The sequence below is a fragment of the Calonectris borealis genome, chromosome 16 (genome assembly GCF_964195595.1).
Source record: "Calonectris borealis chromosome 16, bCalBor7.hap1.2, whole genome shotgun sequence".
In the NCBI taxonomy this organism is placed as follows: domain Eukaryota; kingdom Metazoa; phylum Chordata; class Aves; order Procellariiformes; family Procellariidae; genus Calonectris; species Calonectris borealis.
This window is the reverse complement of record NC_134327.1, coordinates 7,299,043-7,317,851: the sequence shown is the minus strand read 5'-3', so window position 1 is coordinate 7,317,851 and position 18,809 is coordinate 7,299,043. Positions and strand designations below refer to the sequence as shown.

Below are 18,809 nucleotides of genomic sequence, written 5' to 3'. Positions count from 1 at the left end.
TTTCTTCATAGCAGAGGCATTCCCCCTGATCCCCCTGATCATTTTCGTGGCCCTTCTATGGACCCGCTCCAACAGGTCCATGTCTGTCTTGGGCTGAGGGCTCCAGACCTGGACGCAGCACTGCAGGGGGGGTCTCACCAGAGCAGAGTAGAGGGGCAGAATCACCTCCCTCGACCTGCTGGCCACGATTCTTTTGATGCAGCCCAGGATACGGTTGGCCGCCTGGGCTGCGAGCGCACATTGTCGGCTCATGTCCAGCTTTTCGTCCAGCATTACCCCCAAGTCCTTCTCGGCAGGGCTGCTCTCAATCCCTTCATCCCCCAGCCTGTATTGATACCGGGGTTTGCCCTGACCCAGGTGCAGGACCCTGCACTTGGCCTTGTTGAACCTCATGAGGTTCACACGGGCCCACTTCTCGAGCTTGTCCAGGTCCTTCTGGATGGCATCCCGTCCCTCAGGCATGTCGACTGCACCACTCAGCTTGGTGTCATCTGCAAACTTGCTGAGGGTGTGCTCAATGTTGTAACTTAATTTACCCTGCTGCCAAATTATACCCTATAAAAGGACACAAAATTCAGAATGAAGCTGACAGTTCCTCCACAGATAAAGAATCTCATGTGGTGTAGAACTTTGTGCGCATGGTTTCTGAGTCCATATGGGCCAAACACTGTATTTATCACAGCCATCTGAGTGCTTATGCATTTTACTTCTGTGTAACTGGATAAAGTACAATAACAGAACTGGGAACAGCATATTCCCACTCTCCCTGCATCTCTGGTGACTGAACTACCTACTAGGCTATATATTCATGCCCCCTCTTGGTCTCTCTTTCATTTAATCAGTCTTGACAATGTAAAATGTAGAAGGGTAACTGCATCAAGATCCCATACTTAAGGTCTCCTGCCAGAGGGGAGCATTTGCACAGGTGTCCCACATTACATCACTTACAAAAACCATGAGTGTGTGCACAGACTCTGACCTGTCCTTCTTCCCCTGTTGTTTTACAGCCCCACTTTACAACTGGCTTTCCCTGAACAGAGCAAACAAAAAGGCCCATTCTCCAGTTTCTGAAGTTCTCTCATGTACCTGCTGCTACAGCAGAGCTGTCCTTGACAATGTCTTTTCTGAACATACTCCACACCTCATTAGTCTTTTCTCATCCTGAGACTTCTCTCAGCACAAATAACTGTAATTGTTACTAGTGGTGCATAGAGGGGAATGATGCATTTTACTATACTCTTTGCAATGAAGTCTGTTTTTCTATCTGGATACATGGTGCAAGCCTTTTGGGCACTGCCACATTAAATTAATAAACTGCAAAAAAAGGGAAGGCAGTGTTTGTTAGGGTGGATGATGTTGAAGAGTATATGTAACACTCATACAGATATGTAATCTACATTCTACATTCTTCATTCTTGTTTAAAATGGATTACAGTAACTGATCATTGTGGACTGGCAATTGAATGTGAATTCTCAGTTCAACTTTGAGCACATACAGTCTTTGGCTACTTAAGCACAGGAATATTAAGTAGAAGTAAAAAAAAGTATCTCTGTGAGGCGTATGTGAAACAGTCACTAGGATTAATCTTTACAGCGTTACTGTCTACATTTCAAATTAGAGGTTGCACAGCAAAAAAGAGTTCACAGAAGAGCTTGAAGAATGATTTAGCAAGCGGCTAACAGAGCTAAACCTGTTGTAGCTTATCCAAGGAATAAACAAAAACTTTGACAGTTGACCACTACATGCATACAGAAGGCTTTGCCTGCTGTACCAGCTGTAAATCTTGTCAGAAAGGGAACACTGTATCAAGTCTTTAAATCTTGTCAGAAAGAGACTAACAGTATCTTATTAGAATGTTAAGGCTAGATTGATTTAAAGAGGTGATAAAATCTCATAAAAATACATAAATAATTTCTTAGAGATGCAGAAGATCCTCCGTTATTTGGAGGTATCCAAGACATGACGAAGTCTTTGGATACCCTTCTAGAAGATGGCATGAGACTCGACATCACTTGATTCAGGAAAAACTCTTTACTTTGCATTATGCAAGGATTCAGACTGAATGATCTTTTTTGTCCCTGTTGGCCATGAAGTTTATGAAACAGAATTTTTCAACTTGAAACCTTTCCATAAAGCTTCCTCCTCATTCTAAATATACAAGAAGTTACAGCAGGGAATGGAGGTGGTGTCTCTCTTGCAGTTGTGGAATACATTACTCCCTTCAGCCTCAAATCTTCTGAGACGTTTCCCTCCCAAGAGTATCCCACACAAACCACGATGAGTGTAGTCCTTCAATAAGGACCCCATTGCTAACCTCTGTTCTCTTTAAAAGTTTTTAATATCTTTTTCCAACCTGAATTCCTCAGTTCCTTCTGCAATTGTATTAATTATCTAAACAGATAATTGTATCAAAGTTTTACCTCTTTTTAATAAAAGAGCAATTAAGTCCACTGGCTTCAGCATAAGGCTTTGAAGATGGGGGTTCTGTTCTGAATTTGTTCAGAAGTGGCAGATGACTTAAGGTATGTAAATAACCTTTAAAGGGACTGAATAATCCCTGCTGATCTTTTACTGTGCTACTGTGTTAAGGTCTATGACATCAAATTGAGCTCTTTGCTGCATGTGGTCCATGAAGATTCTTTGCATAAGACCTGGCTTTGTTTAGACACTAATTAAAGACAGACAGAGACAAAGAAAAAGCATTTAATGTTTATTAAGCCTTTGCAAAAACACAGACATTTTCCAGTCAACTTGAAATTCATTATTTTAGTCAAATTCAAGTATTTCTTGCACATCTGACTGGATTGGCACTAGCAGTAGAGGCAGCAGCACGAGCAGAAAGCATTGGCACTTACAGCAGAGAATCAGAAGGCTGAGGCTGCATAGATTTCAAAGGTTGTGCTATACAGAGAACTTAACGTATCAGATATGGTAACAAATTACAGGCAGTTTCACCTTGACTGCAGTATGAAACTGGTTATTTTATGCTGTGTTACTGGATGGTTGTTTCTGGTGTGAAAAAGACAGAGGCCTTCTGGTGAAGTTTCCAAGCCTAGAAAGATGTATTTCACATACTAGTAAGCACAGGAGGTTAATTTGCATAAAAGATTTGCAGTAGAAAAATACATTTTGAAATTCTCATTTTCTCAAATTCAGACTCTGCATCTCCACAGCTACCCAGAATAACATGAAGCTGGAACTGCACCTGATATAAATGTCTTCTCATCCCATTTGCTCTTAGAGAGGACCCATGACATGAAAATGTCACCTGAATGCATGCCTAGTAGCTATTGGCAGTGTGTTCCCTCCTTCCTGAGCCCCTACATGATGTATAATTCTGTTCATCTTTCTGGTTATTGAAATCTGCATGTTCAGCTGGCAGTAAGATCAGTACATTCCTTAAAATAGTCATAAAGCCCTTACGACTGTTTTTGAAAGAGTGGTGGAGAGACATTAGGACAAGTCTCGCCCATCTTTTTTTCTTTGTTTTCTTTTGTTAAAGAAATTACTGAATTACTAGAAGAAGCAAACAACAGTTTATATATGTGTCAAATAGGGTTGGACTAGATGACCTGGGCTGGACATCCAGAGGTCCTTTCCAACCTCAACCATTCTGTTATTCTGTGAAATTAATCTTGTAAGCCAAAAAATTGCCAAGAAATAATGAAGACTTTAACAACTAAGGGGTTAGGTCCTCAGACTAAATTGACAGAGGCAGAAAATCTTTAGAAGGTGCATTAATTTATGCACACTGAGAATTTGTCCCAACACAGCTCCATGGTATTGTATTATGTGGATCCGAAATGTTCATAAGACCAATCCGTGCTCGTAATTATAAGAAAAAAAACCAATTTTTTTATGTAACAAGGGACTTGGGTTACATAAATGTCAAGTACCTTAACGTTGGAAACCGAGGAAGTGAAAGGATTGTGCAGAATCTACAGTTTACTGAAATATAAGAGCTACAGGCTTCCAATACCTGAAAGAACTGTACTTCAAGTAACAGAAATATGGAGAGAAACCCTGAAGCCCACAGTCAGAGAAACTTGAAGACAAAGCAGGATTTAGCTCAAATTCCGAAGCAAAAAGCTAGCAGCACAAAAGCATAGAGCAATAAAGCACAGCTTGCATAAGCTTTTAAGCCATTTAAAATAAAAGATGGATCTTCCATTCATTAAATACTCCTGCTGAAGAAAAGCATCAGCATTACACAGATCATGAGAATAGTTTTATATTCTTGATTCACCTGGGGATTAAGTTTTACCAACTATACCCATGCAGAAATTTTTTTTGCACTGACTTGCAGAACATCGCATACTACTTACAGCAAACCAACACCATTACACCATTTCACAATTTCACTCTCCTTGTAATGTCATTATTTTCCCGTTCCCTTCTCCAAGTGAATTCTACTAATCATTAAACACTTAAGGCAGAAGCAGAAATAAAAATAAATAGCATCTGTAAAAAAAAAAGTCAAATAGTTAATTAGCACAGCTTATGTAAAACTTTTAAGTCTCACTGAATAGAACAGGCCTTAAAACGCTATTCTGACCCTAAAAATATCAACAGAAAAAACACTACTGAAATTGCTTCATTATCCTGAGGACATTATATGCACAATAACAATTTAACAGCTATAGCTGTCTGAAACATCTATTCACTCATCTTTCATTTTTTAAATAGATAAGATGCAGTTAGTTCCTCTGTAGATTTCTACTCCTACTGGGATGTCCTGCATCAGTACTGCCCAATTCCCTCTCTGGGATTCATGCAGCAACACCCACTAAATTGGTCCCATAGGGACATGTAAGATAAACACCAAGCAGGGGAATTCAATTCACCAAATATGAGCATCTACAATGAAGCTACCTACATAGCAGCCAGTCATCTGAGACTCTCTGTTATCAATGGAAAGAAATAGACACAGTGCACAATTCACCATACCCTAAAGCAGGTGTCTAAAACTGCCTATTTTCCTCCACTGATTGTAAACAGAGCTTAAACTGATTAGCCAAGTTGCAGATGTCCATACTACAGATGTCAAAAGTCAATTAAAATGAATTCCACCTTAAGATCATAAGCAGGTGTCCTCTTCCAGGACTGCCTGTGCAGCTGAAGATGGAATTGCAGTGACTTGTCTATCCTGAGAGGGAAGCTACCCCCTCCACCTGTCTGCCAGCAAAACAGACTGTAGAAGCAGTTCCCTCCACCATTTACCCTCCTCCCATCTGCTGTAGTTCTGTAGTCAAAGCCGTATAGGTACCTTGCATCACTCTTGACCACTGGGTTATGCTAAACAAGTTGATTTTACCTGGAATAGATTGGGCAGTGCTTGCATGATCCCTTTCCCTCTCCGAGATAAGCAGCATTGGGCTCTCACAGTGACAAATAATTGTAAGCAATATATTAAGTAGTACAGCTGCTGGCCAAAGGAATGTATATTTATAGCCTAAGCAGGCTTTGGTTTACTATTTAGACAAGACTGAGGAATTCAGCCATTCCTCAAAGTGTTTTATTATTATTGTAACAAAGAGGGTTGAGTCTTCTCTTTACAATCATCATCAAGATGGGTTAAATCAGATATTGTTTCAAGCTTACAATTTAGTAACTTCAAGGTATAAAATCCCATTCTAATAAACCAAGGGCTCCTTTACTGGTCTGATTTCAACTTACTGCAATCACAGGAATTTGCACAGTTCCTGTTCTGAGATACATATGCACATTCAAAAAATACCGATGAGCACACCTGCATCCAGACCTGATCCTCAGTTGACAAAGCAGATCTATAATTAATTTTCACCTTCTCCTAGTCTCCTATGTGTAATTACCCAGCGTCTTTTATGAACAGGAATATTTAAAAGCCATTTGAAGAAGAAATGGAAGTTCCTTATATATAGCTGGATTGTTTTGAGATGAATTCTGGCATTCACATTACCTTCCTTCCCATGCTCTTTTTCTTCAAAATCTTAATTATATCTTGAACATAATGAAACAGTAGAAAAGAGTCAAGGTGTCAAGACTCCCATGTGCTCTTCAATACTTTGACCCTTGAGGGGCAAAGGAAGAAGTCGTTGACACATATAACAAAGCTCACTGCAGTGTTTAGTTAGGTTCCATCGTGCAGGAGCTGCTTATGACTGATGCTTCCCCCAAGTGTCAAAATGTAGCATCCACCCCAAAGAACTCTGACCAAAGTTAGTTATCTTTATTCTCTCAGTTAAGATAAAAGATGTACAAATATATTTAATTGTACATTCTATGAAATAATTCCTTTGCCATATAGATTTTCATGTAGAATAAAGGAAGTTTGTCCCTATAGAAAAGTGGTCCCTACAAAACACAGCATTTTTGTTTTCTCTGATTCAATGCCACTTTTTAGACAAGAAAACCATTAAATTTTGTTCTGCAAAAGCAATCTTGCACTGATAACAATTGTCAAGTCCGACAACTGATGATTTAATGTTCTATTCCCCTTTTTCTAGCAACTACAAGTTGCTTGAAAATTAAATTACAGTTAATATTTCTCCCCAGTGAGGCGGTCTGACATGATGTGCAAATGCCTACATTGCCCTGTAAAGTCAGTTGTTCCCAGAAGAGATGAGCTGGCAGCATGGGAATAATGAAATGCCAATATACAATTGGCCTCTTTTATGAAAAATAAACAGGCACAAATACAAACTGTTCCATGGCTTATACTAACTAACAAATGTTGAGATAACTGTTTATTTCAAACACAGCAATGAGGCTGCAATGCGGTTTACTGACTTTCATAAACTCAATTTAACAATTTAGAATGTGTTCAGAACTAAAGTTCTTATTTTTCTGATGATTCTTCATCTGCATTGACCTTCTCTCTTTGGAGCCACATAAATGCTGACTTAGCTGTGCCGTCTCCACTCTGTTGGGAAAAGCAAATGAAGGTAGCCCAGACAAAGCCACAGAGCCCAGTGTAAGCTGTTCGCAGGTAAACAGGGACCAAAATGAAGTTTGACAGCTGTGTTAGAAAGAGAGAGCTCAGTTAGTGCTCCAGGCATTGTTAGGTCTTACACCTACACACCCAAGAACTCCACTGACTTCTCACTGGGTTCGTTGTACTATGAATGCATTGGATCAGGTTTTACGAGAAAGAAAGGCTCACTGAGTTACCCTAAAAACTCACCTGCACAAAAGGCCAGTACATCAGTCCCGTCTGAAATGAAAATGAATAATTTGTTATTCTTATGAACTTCAACCACAAAGATTCATTTTTTCTTACCACATGTAGCAAAGACTGAAACATATTTGAGTAAAGTTAATAAAAGCTGTTCAATTGTAAATTAAGTTGCTTAACTTAGAGGTTGCACTATTAAACTTCTAATCATCTTCATGAGCCCCTATGCCAGGAGTTTCTCAAACACATTATTCTAACTCATTTTAAATACAAAACTCTAAGCACAGTTAAGTCTTCAGAGTCACCTGACACCAGATACATAAGCACATTTACCAGATGGGTGAACAAATGTTTAAATATGTGAACATTTGTTTCAGCCATGAATGAAAAATACCACTGAACACTATTTATTTCACACTTGCAATGCTCCTTCTAGTTACTCATACATGTAAGGCTTTTTTGCAAAAATCAATGGATAATTTACTCATAGAACATCAAGTCAATAGAAACCTTATATTTTGATAGGATATAGTGGGCACTGTTTTTAAAATCATCCTCCATAGGAATAAAAATAATCCTTTTCTATCCTACCTATGTAGTTCCACAGTGTGAAGAGAAATTCACATTGCATCACAGTTTTTCCTTCTATTATATTTTTTCTGCTAATCTATCATTCTTCTTGCACCTGAGAAATCTTTAAAATTCTTAATTTGCTCAGCTCTGAGGTAGCACAGATTTTTTTTTCCTGTGTATGCAGAAATGCAAACCAAAACCAGCTATTTATACCAAAGTCTTCTTAAAACAAGGGATTGTGTTTCTGAAAGTGAGAAGACTGTCACTAAAAAGTACAGGCTGAAAATGATTCCTAAAAAAGATGTCTCTGTAACTAATGATTTTAACAGGTGTTCATGTGTAAGTGTTGTCAACGGCATTACTAACTAAACACTGGTGCCTGGTACTTCTTAAGATAAAAGGTAGTACAATCTTAATCAGTGTTGTATTGTAGGGCTTTCACTCAAACAGAGCCAGGTGCATGTGTTACATATATAAACATTGTACATTTTTAAAATGGCATAATTTCACCCATCTGGCAGCAGTGCCTGCTCCAGACTACCTTGACTTCACGTGACTGCTGGTACTTAAAGCTTCCAACACATAGTCAAATAATGAAGTGAGAGAAAGGCTGTTGGAGGAAGGAATATTTCAAATATTTTATCCAATAATATTATTTTTTTGCTTAGCTGGGAGATAAGCAAATTGCTTGCCTCACCTTATATGTATTCCAAAATTTCTTTTTACAGTCTGAAAAGATATCCTCTTTCCTCTGAAGGATGCTCATACCTAGTGGCAAAATATTTACAACAATCAGAAAAAATACAAAAATGAAATGCTCACTTCTTTCAATGATATCCCAAACTCTTCTCAAAATATACTACAATAGCTTTCAAAGAAAAGCTGGTATCATTACAAATTAAAAATACCATTCCGGCTACCTAATTGTGCTACATCATATCTCCTCATCTATTGACTTGGCTCTGAGCGGTGACACCACAGATATGCTGGAATATACTGTATAGGTGGTATATCATATCTCTTCCACTGCCACATAATTCGCCAGTGGTATGGCAGTGGAACAGATATGATGAAAGTACCTTTTACACCCATGAGATAGAGAGAATAAGGCATTCTCCACATTGTTGAATTGGCAGAAGTGGCTCAGATCCTTGAAGTAGTTTAGGTGCCTACAGACCACTAAAGTCAGTGCAAAAGGGCACCTAATTTTTTTTTTTTTTAATTTCAGCCATAACCAACGTGTGATTTTTTTACCTTCACAAATAACTACATCAAATCAACATTCTAGAATTGACAAGCAGAACACTTTCAAAACCTACTTGTTTAACACTCCACATACAGTGTTGCAAAATTTTAAATGAATTCTGGTTGATCCAAACTCCTCTTGATTCTAGGAAAACACAACCTCACAACAGGCTCCCATGTAATACACCCAAGATCAAGAGAAAAGCAGTATGACTTGAAATTATGTATTAGATACATGCAAACTGGAAATAAATTAAACTGAGTGAATTCCCATCATGTTTAAAGGGTTCAAAATAATAAACCCTTTAAACGATATTTCATGTAATGAGAATCTTCAGGTGTCAAATTAAGACTACATCTTTCTAAGAGATGTAGCAGCTCTTCAAAGATCACCCACCTTAACTGAAAGACGTGACCTATATTAAGCAAAGGTATTAGACAACATGCTTTTAACAAATCAATCTAAAATCAAAAGCTACACATTTGCGCACAAGCAGAGGCCCAAAGTTGCTTAGTCCAACTAGGTATCTTTCTAGATATTTGCATGCCACAAGGTTATCAGTATCTCTCAACGGATCAATTATTTTGCTATTACATCATATTGCTACCTGATTTAGGGATTTTTACCATCCCTTTTGTGGTCCTTCAAATCCTTCTGGTCTTTGGGCAATTCTCTGCTTACATTCTGACACAGGCAGATAGGATTTTGAGAGTAAGTATCTAGTGTTTGACTTCTTCCTTCGTTTCATTTCTCTTCAGTCACAAACTGAATGATTTCCCTGTCGTGGTCATAAAATGCAGATCTCCCAATACCAGGCAAAAAGAGTACCCGTCTTGCTCTTCTTCCACATGAAGTTTAAATTAAATGAGAGCCTTGTTTGACACTAGCCTCACCTATTATTTTTCTCACTCCCTCATGTTTATTTTTGAAGTAGATACTAGTCTTCTCTAAAGTCTCTTCTTATTTATTAGCTTTTGAGATTATACATTAGCAGTATGCTGTATTTCTATATACTTTCACAGCAGAAGATGGTACAGTTTATTTGCTGAACTACAGTATTTCTTGACATTTACAGTTAATTGTGTTCAGAAATGAGGCAGCTGATGTTGAGAACTGAGCAAAGCAATTCAAGCAGACATGGATGGTACATTCCTTGTAAGGTACTTTGCATTCTTTGCAACTAATTAAAAGCTACGGGCCCCACCAAGCCCAAGGTAGGACTCCATTTTCGCACAGCACCCCCTCATCTAAAGCGCTGAAGTGCCAGCGCCCGCGGCGCTGCGCCGGGCTGCCCTACGTACGCTCTCGGGGGGAGCTGCTGGCGCTTGCCAGCCGGGTCCCCAGCCGCTTCAAGCGCAAGCTCTGCAGCTCTCGTTTTCCGAGGCCTGCTGCCGGCAGTGCCTCGGCGGGGGACCCACAGCACGCAACGAGCCCGCTGCCTGAGGACCACGCAGCCCCGCACCGGCTCCCGCACTTCTGGGGCTGCGGGAGCCGACTCGCAGCGATCACCGCCCGGCAGGCCGGGCGAGCAGGGGGTTACCCAACCACCCCGTCCTATTTGGGGTGAAAAGTTCCGCTTTCGGTGCGCGCTCTCCAAGACTGCACCCAGCCTGCGTGCGCCGGGGTTCTCCGACCGACGCCCCCGGCCGCCCGCTGCTCGGCACGCCCGCCCACGCCGCCCCGAGACGGCTCTACCTGGGCGGCGGCGGCACTCACCCGTGTAGAAGGCGATGACGGCGACGGGGGCGCCGAGGAGCTGGTCGCAGAGCACCTTGCCGAGGACGGCAGGCGGGCGGCGGCCGGGCAGCGCCCGCTCCAGCGCCCGCAGCCAGACGTAGCTGAAGTTGCCGTGGAAGGCGAGGGCCACCAGCGCTACGCGCCGCGTCTGCGCCCAGTCGGGCGGCTGCCCCCGTCGCCGCCACAGCTGCTGGGCCGCGTCGCCCGCCGCGAAGAGTCCGCCGTAGAGCAGCACGTTGCAGAGCCAGGGGAAGCGGCGCACTCCGCCGCGCAGCAGCGCCCCGGCCATCGCCCGCCGCCTCTTCCGCCCGCTGCCGCCGCCTCTCGCGGGCCCGCCCGCCGCCGCCCTGGCCCCGCCACCGCCCTCGCCATCTTTGCGGTCCCCGCTCCTCTTCAGGGCTACCCCGCCCGGGGTGACGCCTCCGCCGGGCCTGCCCCTGCCAGGGGAGGCCGGCACCCCACGGCGTGCCCCGTGCTTGGCCTCCCCGCGGCCGCGCAGGTCTCCGGTAGGCCCGCAGGTGATCGCTGGGCACACGGGCTCGGGTTCCTGGGGTTATTTTTCAAGTGACTCTGCGTTCACTCAGAAATAGGTCACTGTGTCTCCTGGGCTTTGGGCTAAGGTGCACCGTGGAGGCACTGTGCAGTATTGCTGCAACAATTAAGAGACAAGTGAAAACTAGGCACTGTTTGGTTGTTGTCTTTTTAATTATCTCCTTGTTGCTTGCTTACATGAGTAGGTTATGGCTTTTTCTTTTCAATTTTGCTGTTGTTTTGCAGTCCTGTTTCTGTTACCTCACTGAGCACAGCTGCTGAGCAGCAGCAGCCCGTGCGGTTCCTCCGCTTTGCGCTCTGCTATTGAGCCAATTTGAGGAGAAAGCCAGAAGTAATGTATGTTTATTCAAGGGACTCGTGTATACTGCTTTGTGCACGCTCAACCGTTGCCGCAAAGCGGATCTGAAGTCCGTGTAGTGAGCTTACAGCAAGGGAGGCTTGTGTCCTGCAAGGCAGCCCTTGGCCACAGAAGACAACGAGCGCATGCGGGAGCGCCGGGATTTTCCCCTTGGCCCTGGCAGTGGGCTCAGGCTTGACTTCGGGAACCATCTCCAGGCAGGAGGTGGTAGTTCACTCTGTGTCCTAGGAGTAGCTGGGATAAATGCGTTTGAAACTATCATGAAATCTTCCAGGAATGACTATAAACAGGCATGGATGGCTTGTAGAATGAAATACATTTTAATAACAAAGTAGAGCGAGCTGCCCGGTGCTTGGGAGACACACCGTGTCAGGGCCCGCGAGCTGTCCTCACCAGCTTGTCAGCCGAATACATAGACACGGCCGTGGGAAAAACAGAGCATCAATGGTACCTGCACGCTGTGCTATTAAATAATATAAATGGCGCTAACAGGAAGAGCATCACGCACCGATAAATAACTCGAGCTTGGAAGAACAGAAATGAAGCTCTGGCAAACAGGGCTTGGCTGTCCGGGGACTGCCTGCCCGCCGGGAGCCGGCCGGCAGGTGCGTGCTGCGTTCCCGCCCTCGCCGTCCCCGGGGCACGTCCCCGTGCTCTCCGCCACGGGAGGCCGCGCTCGGCCCGGCGGGGCCGGGCTGCACAGCCCCCCGTTCTTCGGGGCTGTGCGGCGTCCCCCTGCGGGACCCGTACGTGGAGGAAGGGTTTTGGTGCCACCGTAACAAGCCCCTGTAGGCCGAGCCGACGACACGGGATGACAGCCGGGAGGTTTGTGAAGGTTTGTGAAGGTTTGCATGACTCCGGGAGCCGCGTGGGCGCGGGGATTCGAACCCGCGATAGGGCGGCGGCGCCTCCGCGCAGCTCTCGCCTCCCTGCTCCGCTCCTCGGCGGCAGCCGGTCGCCGCCCGGGCCGCGCTCGCTGCGCATGCGCCAGTACCTGTCGCCTCCCGGGTCGTTCTCCGGGACTGTTCCACCAGCTGGAGCGGGGGGGGGCGGGAAGCGGCAGCGGGCGGTGTGCGGAGGAAAGGAAGCGGGCTGCGCTCTCCCCAGCCCGTGCTGTCACGGCGCGCGGCCCTGGCGCGCCTTGCGCAGTGTCGCTACCCCGGATCCTCCCCGCCCGTCTGCCGCGGTGGTCTCGGCCGCGCGCGGGCGGCCGGCTGCGGGCGCGGGGCGGGCCTGCCGCCGTTCCCTAGGTGAGCGCGTTCCCCGCCCCTCCCGCCGCGGCCTCGTCAGCGCTGCCAGCGTGGAGCCGGCCGGGGCTGAGGCGGAAGTGCCCGGCGGGGAGGCGGCGCGCACCGGGGACCCCGCCGGCTATGGACGCCTCTCTGGAGAAGGTCTGCATGGGCGTACCGGTGCCAGGCTGGCGGGGGAGGCGGCGGTCCGGAGCACCTGCGGGCGGAGGGGTGCAGAGGCGCGACGGGCCCTGAAGGGCGGCGGCGGCGGCGGCGGCGGCGGCGGCGGCGGCCCTGAGGGTTGAGCGGGCCCTGGCGGTCGCGACGCTGACGGGGCGGTGGGGCCGCGGGGAGGGGACCGGGGTGAGCGGCGGGCCGGGGCTCGGTTTCCCCAGCGCCTCGGCTGCGGGGGCGTCGCTGCTCCGCCGGGGCTCCCAGCCCGCCCCCGCCGAGGGGGGCTGTGCCACCCGGGCCTGAGTCAACTTTATCTCACGAAGCCTTGAGTCACCAGTGAAGCCCACGGGCGTGCCCGCCTCCCGCTCCCCAGCCACGGCGCTTGGCGTTCATCGCCTGTGCGAACGCCGTCTATTTCTGTGTCGCGGATCTATAAAAAGTCTGAATAACTATCAGGATATGCTTTAGCAACGGTTTTTTTTTTGTTTGTTTTCTTAAAAAGAAGGTGGAGCTTATTTCCTGGGAATGTTAGCCTTCAGCAGGGTAGTAGAGAAAATGTTATTTGACCTTTTTTTTGCATTTTATACTGGAGGTGTTTGCAGCCCTGTGTTTGCTCTCTTCTGTCCAATGTACTGTACAAAGCAAATATTGATTCTGTAATACTGTAAGTGACTGACAAAACTTATTTTGCCTTTGTCACTGTGAGTCAGTCAGAATCTGGTAAAGTAACCTGGGACCTGCCACACTTCTGCTGGCTTCCATGGCACCTGCTGTGCTTCAGAAGACCTGTCCTGGAAGTGAGGATGGAATGGCTGCTCACACATAGCTTATCACCATTACTGTATATGTTCGAGGACAGTACACATTTGAAATAATTTATGTGCTTAAGAGATGTTAATGCATCCTTCCCCTTCGCATCATTTACTATATGCAGCACGTCCAGTTTTATTTAATCTTTGGAATTGGCTAGAGAAGTTTGAATGGGATGTGTCTAGTAAAATGGATAGTAAGGAGGTATTTTTCTGATGTGGTTAATGAGTTGGTAGCAAAATGGTTTGACATGTTCCAATCCACATGAAGAATAGTGTTAAGGAGTATTTGGTAGCCTTTAAAAGCTTAAGTTCTTTACTAGTGCTGACAGAAGTTACAGTGACTGCTGCTTGTTCTGAGAAGTTTTAATTACTTGAGTAAAATGTAATTGAATATACTAGTTTGGAATATGGTCTTTATCAACTGGACTCAAGCAGAATAATGGTACAATATGCAGTTATTTAAAGAAGGCACATTAGTATAGGGCAAGTGATTGTTCTATAGTACTGACAAAGTCCTTATAGACTTTGTTTGACTAGGTCATCATGAGAAGCACTAAAAACACTGTGTAAGAATTAAATACCTAAATTTCTTAACAGAATGAAAGTCCATGTTTTGGTTGTTTGTATTCTTGATGTAAGGAATAGTCTATAATGGTGAGGGCCCTACGAAAACTTGCATGTCTTATTTTTCAATATATGCAAATAGATAGAAGTGTATAAAGAGTTATCGTTTGTTTTACTTCCTCCCTTGTTTGTCGTGGCTTTTTTCCCCATGTATGATAAAACCTGTACTCCTCTGTGTAATAACATATCACAATACAATTATTGTCTTCTAGCCACGTAGCAGTTAGTGCCGTCCTGAAATAGTCTTTGGTTAAGATTGTTGTAAATCAGTACAATCTGCACTTTTATCTAGTCTTGAGCATGATATATAAGAAGTCTTCTCCCTAAATAAATTTGAAATTCATCCAAGTTGGGATATGTTTATCCATAGAGAATGTGTCTCCACTTATTTTGTGCTTATTTAAGCATTATCATAATACATCTGAGACTGTCTTTTATTTGAACCGTGGATTCTCTCCTCCTGATGTGTTTATACATGTAGCTTACTGGCATGTCAGGGATAAGTACTTTTTAACTTGTATTAAAATTTTATTTTTATATTTTTCATAATGAAGAAGGCATTTTGGTAGAATCACCTAGTTAGCTGTAATGCGTGGTGACATTGAATGACTACAGTCATTAAGTTCTTGCAAATGGAAAAAGATTTTTTTTTATAGCAGATGAGTAACCTCTCGAGAATTGAAAACATTGCATGATAGTATTGTGAGGAAAACGGTTGTAGAATCTGACACACAGGTGTGCACACCAACAATCTCATAGTTTGATTTTGCAAATTATCTTTATTTTATCAGACAGATGTTTTGGCTTTTTTTTGTGTATGAATATTGTGTGTCACAAGTGGTATCATTAGAATTAATTTTATCTGAAATCCAGAAAGCTTTTTTGGGGTGAATGTCAAATTTAAGTTCTTCTGGAAGCTTATGTTAAATTTCAGAAGTTTGGCTAACAGATCTATGATTTCCACGCCCTCCCCCCCCTCTTTTGATAGAAGTGACCAATCTTCTGAAGGATTTTAATGTTTTAAGTTTCAAGTTAGGTGACTTTGTCAATGGTAAAATAGGGCAAATTCTTCCCTTGTAACTTCTTGCTGTCTCTACAGCAGTGTTTTCCCTAAACATGAAAAAAAATGTTTTGATTTCTTGCTCAGCTTGTGACTTTTATCTTTTGTTACTGTGTTAATTACCACAACATCTTGGTAACTCATGGAAAACTCGTGACAGCAGACCTGCATGCAAATCCTGCTGCATGTCAGGGAAGTGATAAAGATTAAAAGAGCAAATACCTATAAGCAGAAGCCTTGTGGTGATACAGTGCCATTTTCATTCAAGCCTAACAGTCATAAAATGGCTGCTTTTTTATTTGTTATCTAAAACTTTTCGTAGCCTGGAGAATAAACACGGTATTCTTTTGGCTGAAGAATACTGATATTGTTTGACATTAATTTACTGTTGAAAATAGTTTTTTAGTTTTTGATGGTAAAACTTTCTTCTAGGCAAATATAATAATATAGTGGGAAAATGAGCCATACTTCTCATTAAATACTTAATGAGCTACACCTGGGAGTTTCTTTGCATGCACAGTAGTTTATGTACACTGTTTAAAAGTCATCCCTTTCTTACATTAGGAGTACAGCCTACGGAAATGCAAAATCAAGATTGTAAAACATTGGTATATGAAGCAACATTCTCCTTTTTGAATCTGTAATTAATCTTCAGTCTTATCACAACTGGAGAATGGCCCTTTATCCTTCCCCAGTTGCCAAGTGACCCCAAGGTGTGACATACTGCCTATAAAACCAGAAAAAGTTTACAGTTCAAAGTGCTTAAAAAATAGTAACAGATTAGTTACAAAATAGGGAAGTAACCACAAATCAAACCTATTGCAAGATAACCTTAGTGAATTGGATTAATACATTTTGAAGGCAACAAATGATAAAAATCAAAGTATGGTAGCGAAAGTCAGGGTCTTTGAAGGGTTTAAGGAGGCAGGAGGTGTCAGGTTGCTGAATGGACACCTTGAAGGAAGAAGCCGTGACTGGTGCCTTAGAGCTTGAAAGGACATTGCATGTCTTGTAACCCATCTGGTCAAAGGATCACCTAACTGATCAGAGTCAGATCCTGTGATACCAAGGGAAGGACTGAGTGCAGAAACTAATGCTAATATAATATTTAATGCAGCTGTTTTAACCCCCTCAAAAAGTGTGTTGTCCTGTGGTTCAGGAGGTATTCAAGAACTTGTCCACCAGCCTTTCTAAAAACAGTTCAAGAACATGAAAAAACTATCCTGGTTATTACTGATTGGATTTTGTACGCACTTGATCTCATTTACAGACTAAACTAAAGCAACGTACTACTTTGTTATGGCTCGTTATTAAAGTGTGTTCAGAAACCTTTCTAAACCGAGTGGTTCATTGTTGCAAGTTTGCCACACCTATTTTTCTTGCTGTTTAAAATAAGTAGATAGTCTTCTGCTTCACACCTCCATGCCCTTACTAACGTGAGCAGAGGAGGAAGCATATATAAAATTCAGTATGCAGCAGTAAAAATTCTTTTTTTTGCTTCCCATAATTCAAAGGAGAAAATAAATTGCTGCATGTCCACTTAGCGATTGGAAAAAAAACAGAAAGGATTAATTTTCCAATTAAACCCATATCAGAATTCAAAGACTTGCTTGATTTCATAACGTTTTATGGAGCTTAGCGTAACTTCTTATAACTTCTTAAACTGTATTTTATGTATTTATTCTGCCAGCTTATTGGCAGAAAGGTTTCATGCATGTGTAATTACTAATAAGTGAGACAGGATGAGTCACAAGGTAAGCGTATGCAGGTTTTAACATCTGATGTAATTCCAGCAGGTGGATTTTGTGTTGATGATAAACAAAAACAGCTCAGAGCCCTTTTTGTAATGCCACTACATCTTGTGTCCTGATCTACAACAGATCTGTTTGAATATTTGCATGTGATGCTGAGGAAGGTTCAAGCAAATAACTACCTTCCAGCCATTGATCATGTTTTATGGCAACCTGAATTAAAATATGCGAAATAGTCACAATCAGTAAATTATGTCTAGTCAATTACTCCTTTAAAGACTCTCGGGAGCAAAACTGATTTCTTAAGTAAAGTTTCTTTTCAGAGTTTCTTTGATGTGTGTAACTCTGGAAGCCACTGAAAATGTATGGAAGTGTTGCCAATGATCATATTTAGATTTTTCTTCTAGCTATATATATATTGTATTCTGAGTATCAAATACTTGTGGTGTGTATATTCTTTTTTATCTCTGTGATGAGGTCTTGAACTTTTTGTATTTGTACTGCTTTTTCATGCAGTACTTAATTAAGTTGTGGACCTCATAGCCAGTGGATGTTGTAGAAGCCAGAAGTGTAAAGACCCATTTATTGCTAAATGCTGGGAGTTCTTGTGGGAAAATATTATTGAATTCTATTCTTTTGTTCTTCCCGCAAATATTTTTTACTGGACACTTCTGAAGCAACAGAATACAGAGAGCTATCAATCCTGGTTTGATCCAGTGTGACCATGCCTGGCTACTGATTCTTTCAGACACCTACAACTTGCTATAATATGAGTTAAATCTCTAAATATTTTGGTAAAAATAGTCTTTGAACATACGGTAACTCTCAACTTAATTTTTTTATTTTCTTGATCAGTCCTCCAGATGAAAATAGTGTAAAATCCTCATGTAAATTAATCCCACTCCCTTCTGTGATTAAATTTGCTTTTGTGTCTGCATCTGCATGAGCAAATGTATTTGCCTGTGTTGCACGTGTGTGAGTTGCACTCATTTCCATCAGCAGTGATGGAAAGCATGTGCAGGCCTTTAGGATTACTGTTTCTCAAATACTGTATCAGACAAGCTGTTTTATTCCTGCAGCATGGATAGTGTAAGTTTAAATATTAAACTTGTTTTCCTTTTTTTTTTTTTTTTAAAAAAAAAAACAACCCCCACGCCTCTCCCTAGCATCCCCCCAACCTTAGCAGCAGTCTAAAGGGCTTTGGTATGTGGGCTGATCTTTTGAAAAAGGTTTGATGTTGAATTTATGGAGGCTAGGCTTACAATACATTTGGGAAGCAGAGGAAGGGAGAAGAGACTGTAACAGGGTCATCTGAGTATCTTAGGGTTTTTTGCTGTCTAATGTGATGGGTCTTATCAGTGGTGTTACAGTCTACCTTCATAATGGGGTATATTTCTTTTTCAAATACAGTTTAATATCAAACCACTATAGGTAAATCAGACTCTGCCAATGATACCTTTCATATTCTCTGGAAGCTTCTAGATGGCATATAATCCTTAAATGGATAAATATTCCTGGCCAGATCTCTTGTGTCGGTGT

The 18,809-nt window shown here is 42.8% G+C and overlaps 2 protein-coding genes across 4 annotated transcripts in view; one reads left to right on the top strand and one right to left on the bottom strand.

Moving 5' to 3' along the window:
* Positions 1 to 2,695: 2,695 nt before the first annotated feature.
* Positions 2,696 to 11,007, bottom strand: MPV17L (MPV17 mitochondrial inner membrane protein like). Its single transcript, XM_075165064.1, has 4 exons — positions 10,690 to 11,007; positions 8,425 to 8,495; positions 7,164 to 7,193; positions 2,696 to 6,998 (listed from the first exon to the last, which is right to left on the bottom strand). The coding sequence occupies exons 1-4, from the start codon at positions 10,997 to 10,999 to the stop codon at positions 6,819 to 6,821; spliced, it is 591 nt and encodes a 196-aa protein (XP_075021165.1). The 5' UTR covers positions 11,000 to 11,007; the 3' UTR covers positions 2,696 to 6,818.
* Positions 11,008 to 12,053: 1,046 nt separating this feature from the next.
* Positions 12,054 to 18,809, top strand: part of PDXDC1 (pyridoxal dependent decarboxylase domain containing 1) — a 35,058-nt gene continuing 28,302 nt past the window's right edge. Inside the window, exon 1 of one of the 3 annotated variants that reach the window (XM_075165048.1) lies at positions 12,054 to 12,225. In XM_075165048.1, coding sequence (XP_075021149.1) covers positions 12,160 to 12,225 — 66 coding nt within the window. In that variant the 5' untranslated portion in view covers positions 12,054 to 12,159. Of the gene's footprint in view, positions 12,226 to 12,368; positions 12,446 to 12,675; positions 13,012 to 18,809 lie in introns of those variants that run through there. The other 2 variants (XM_075165050.1, XM_075165049.1) reach the window with 2 other exon arrangements.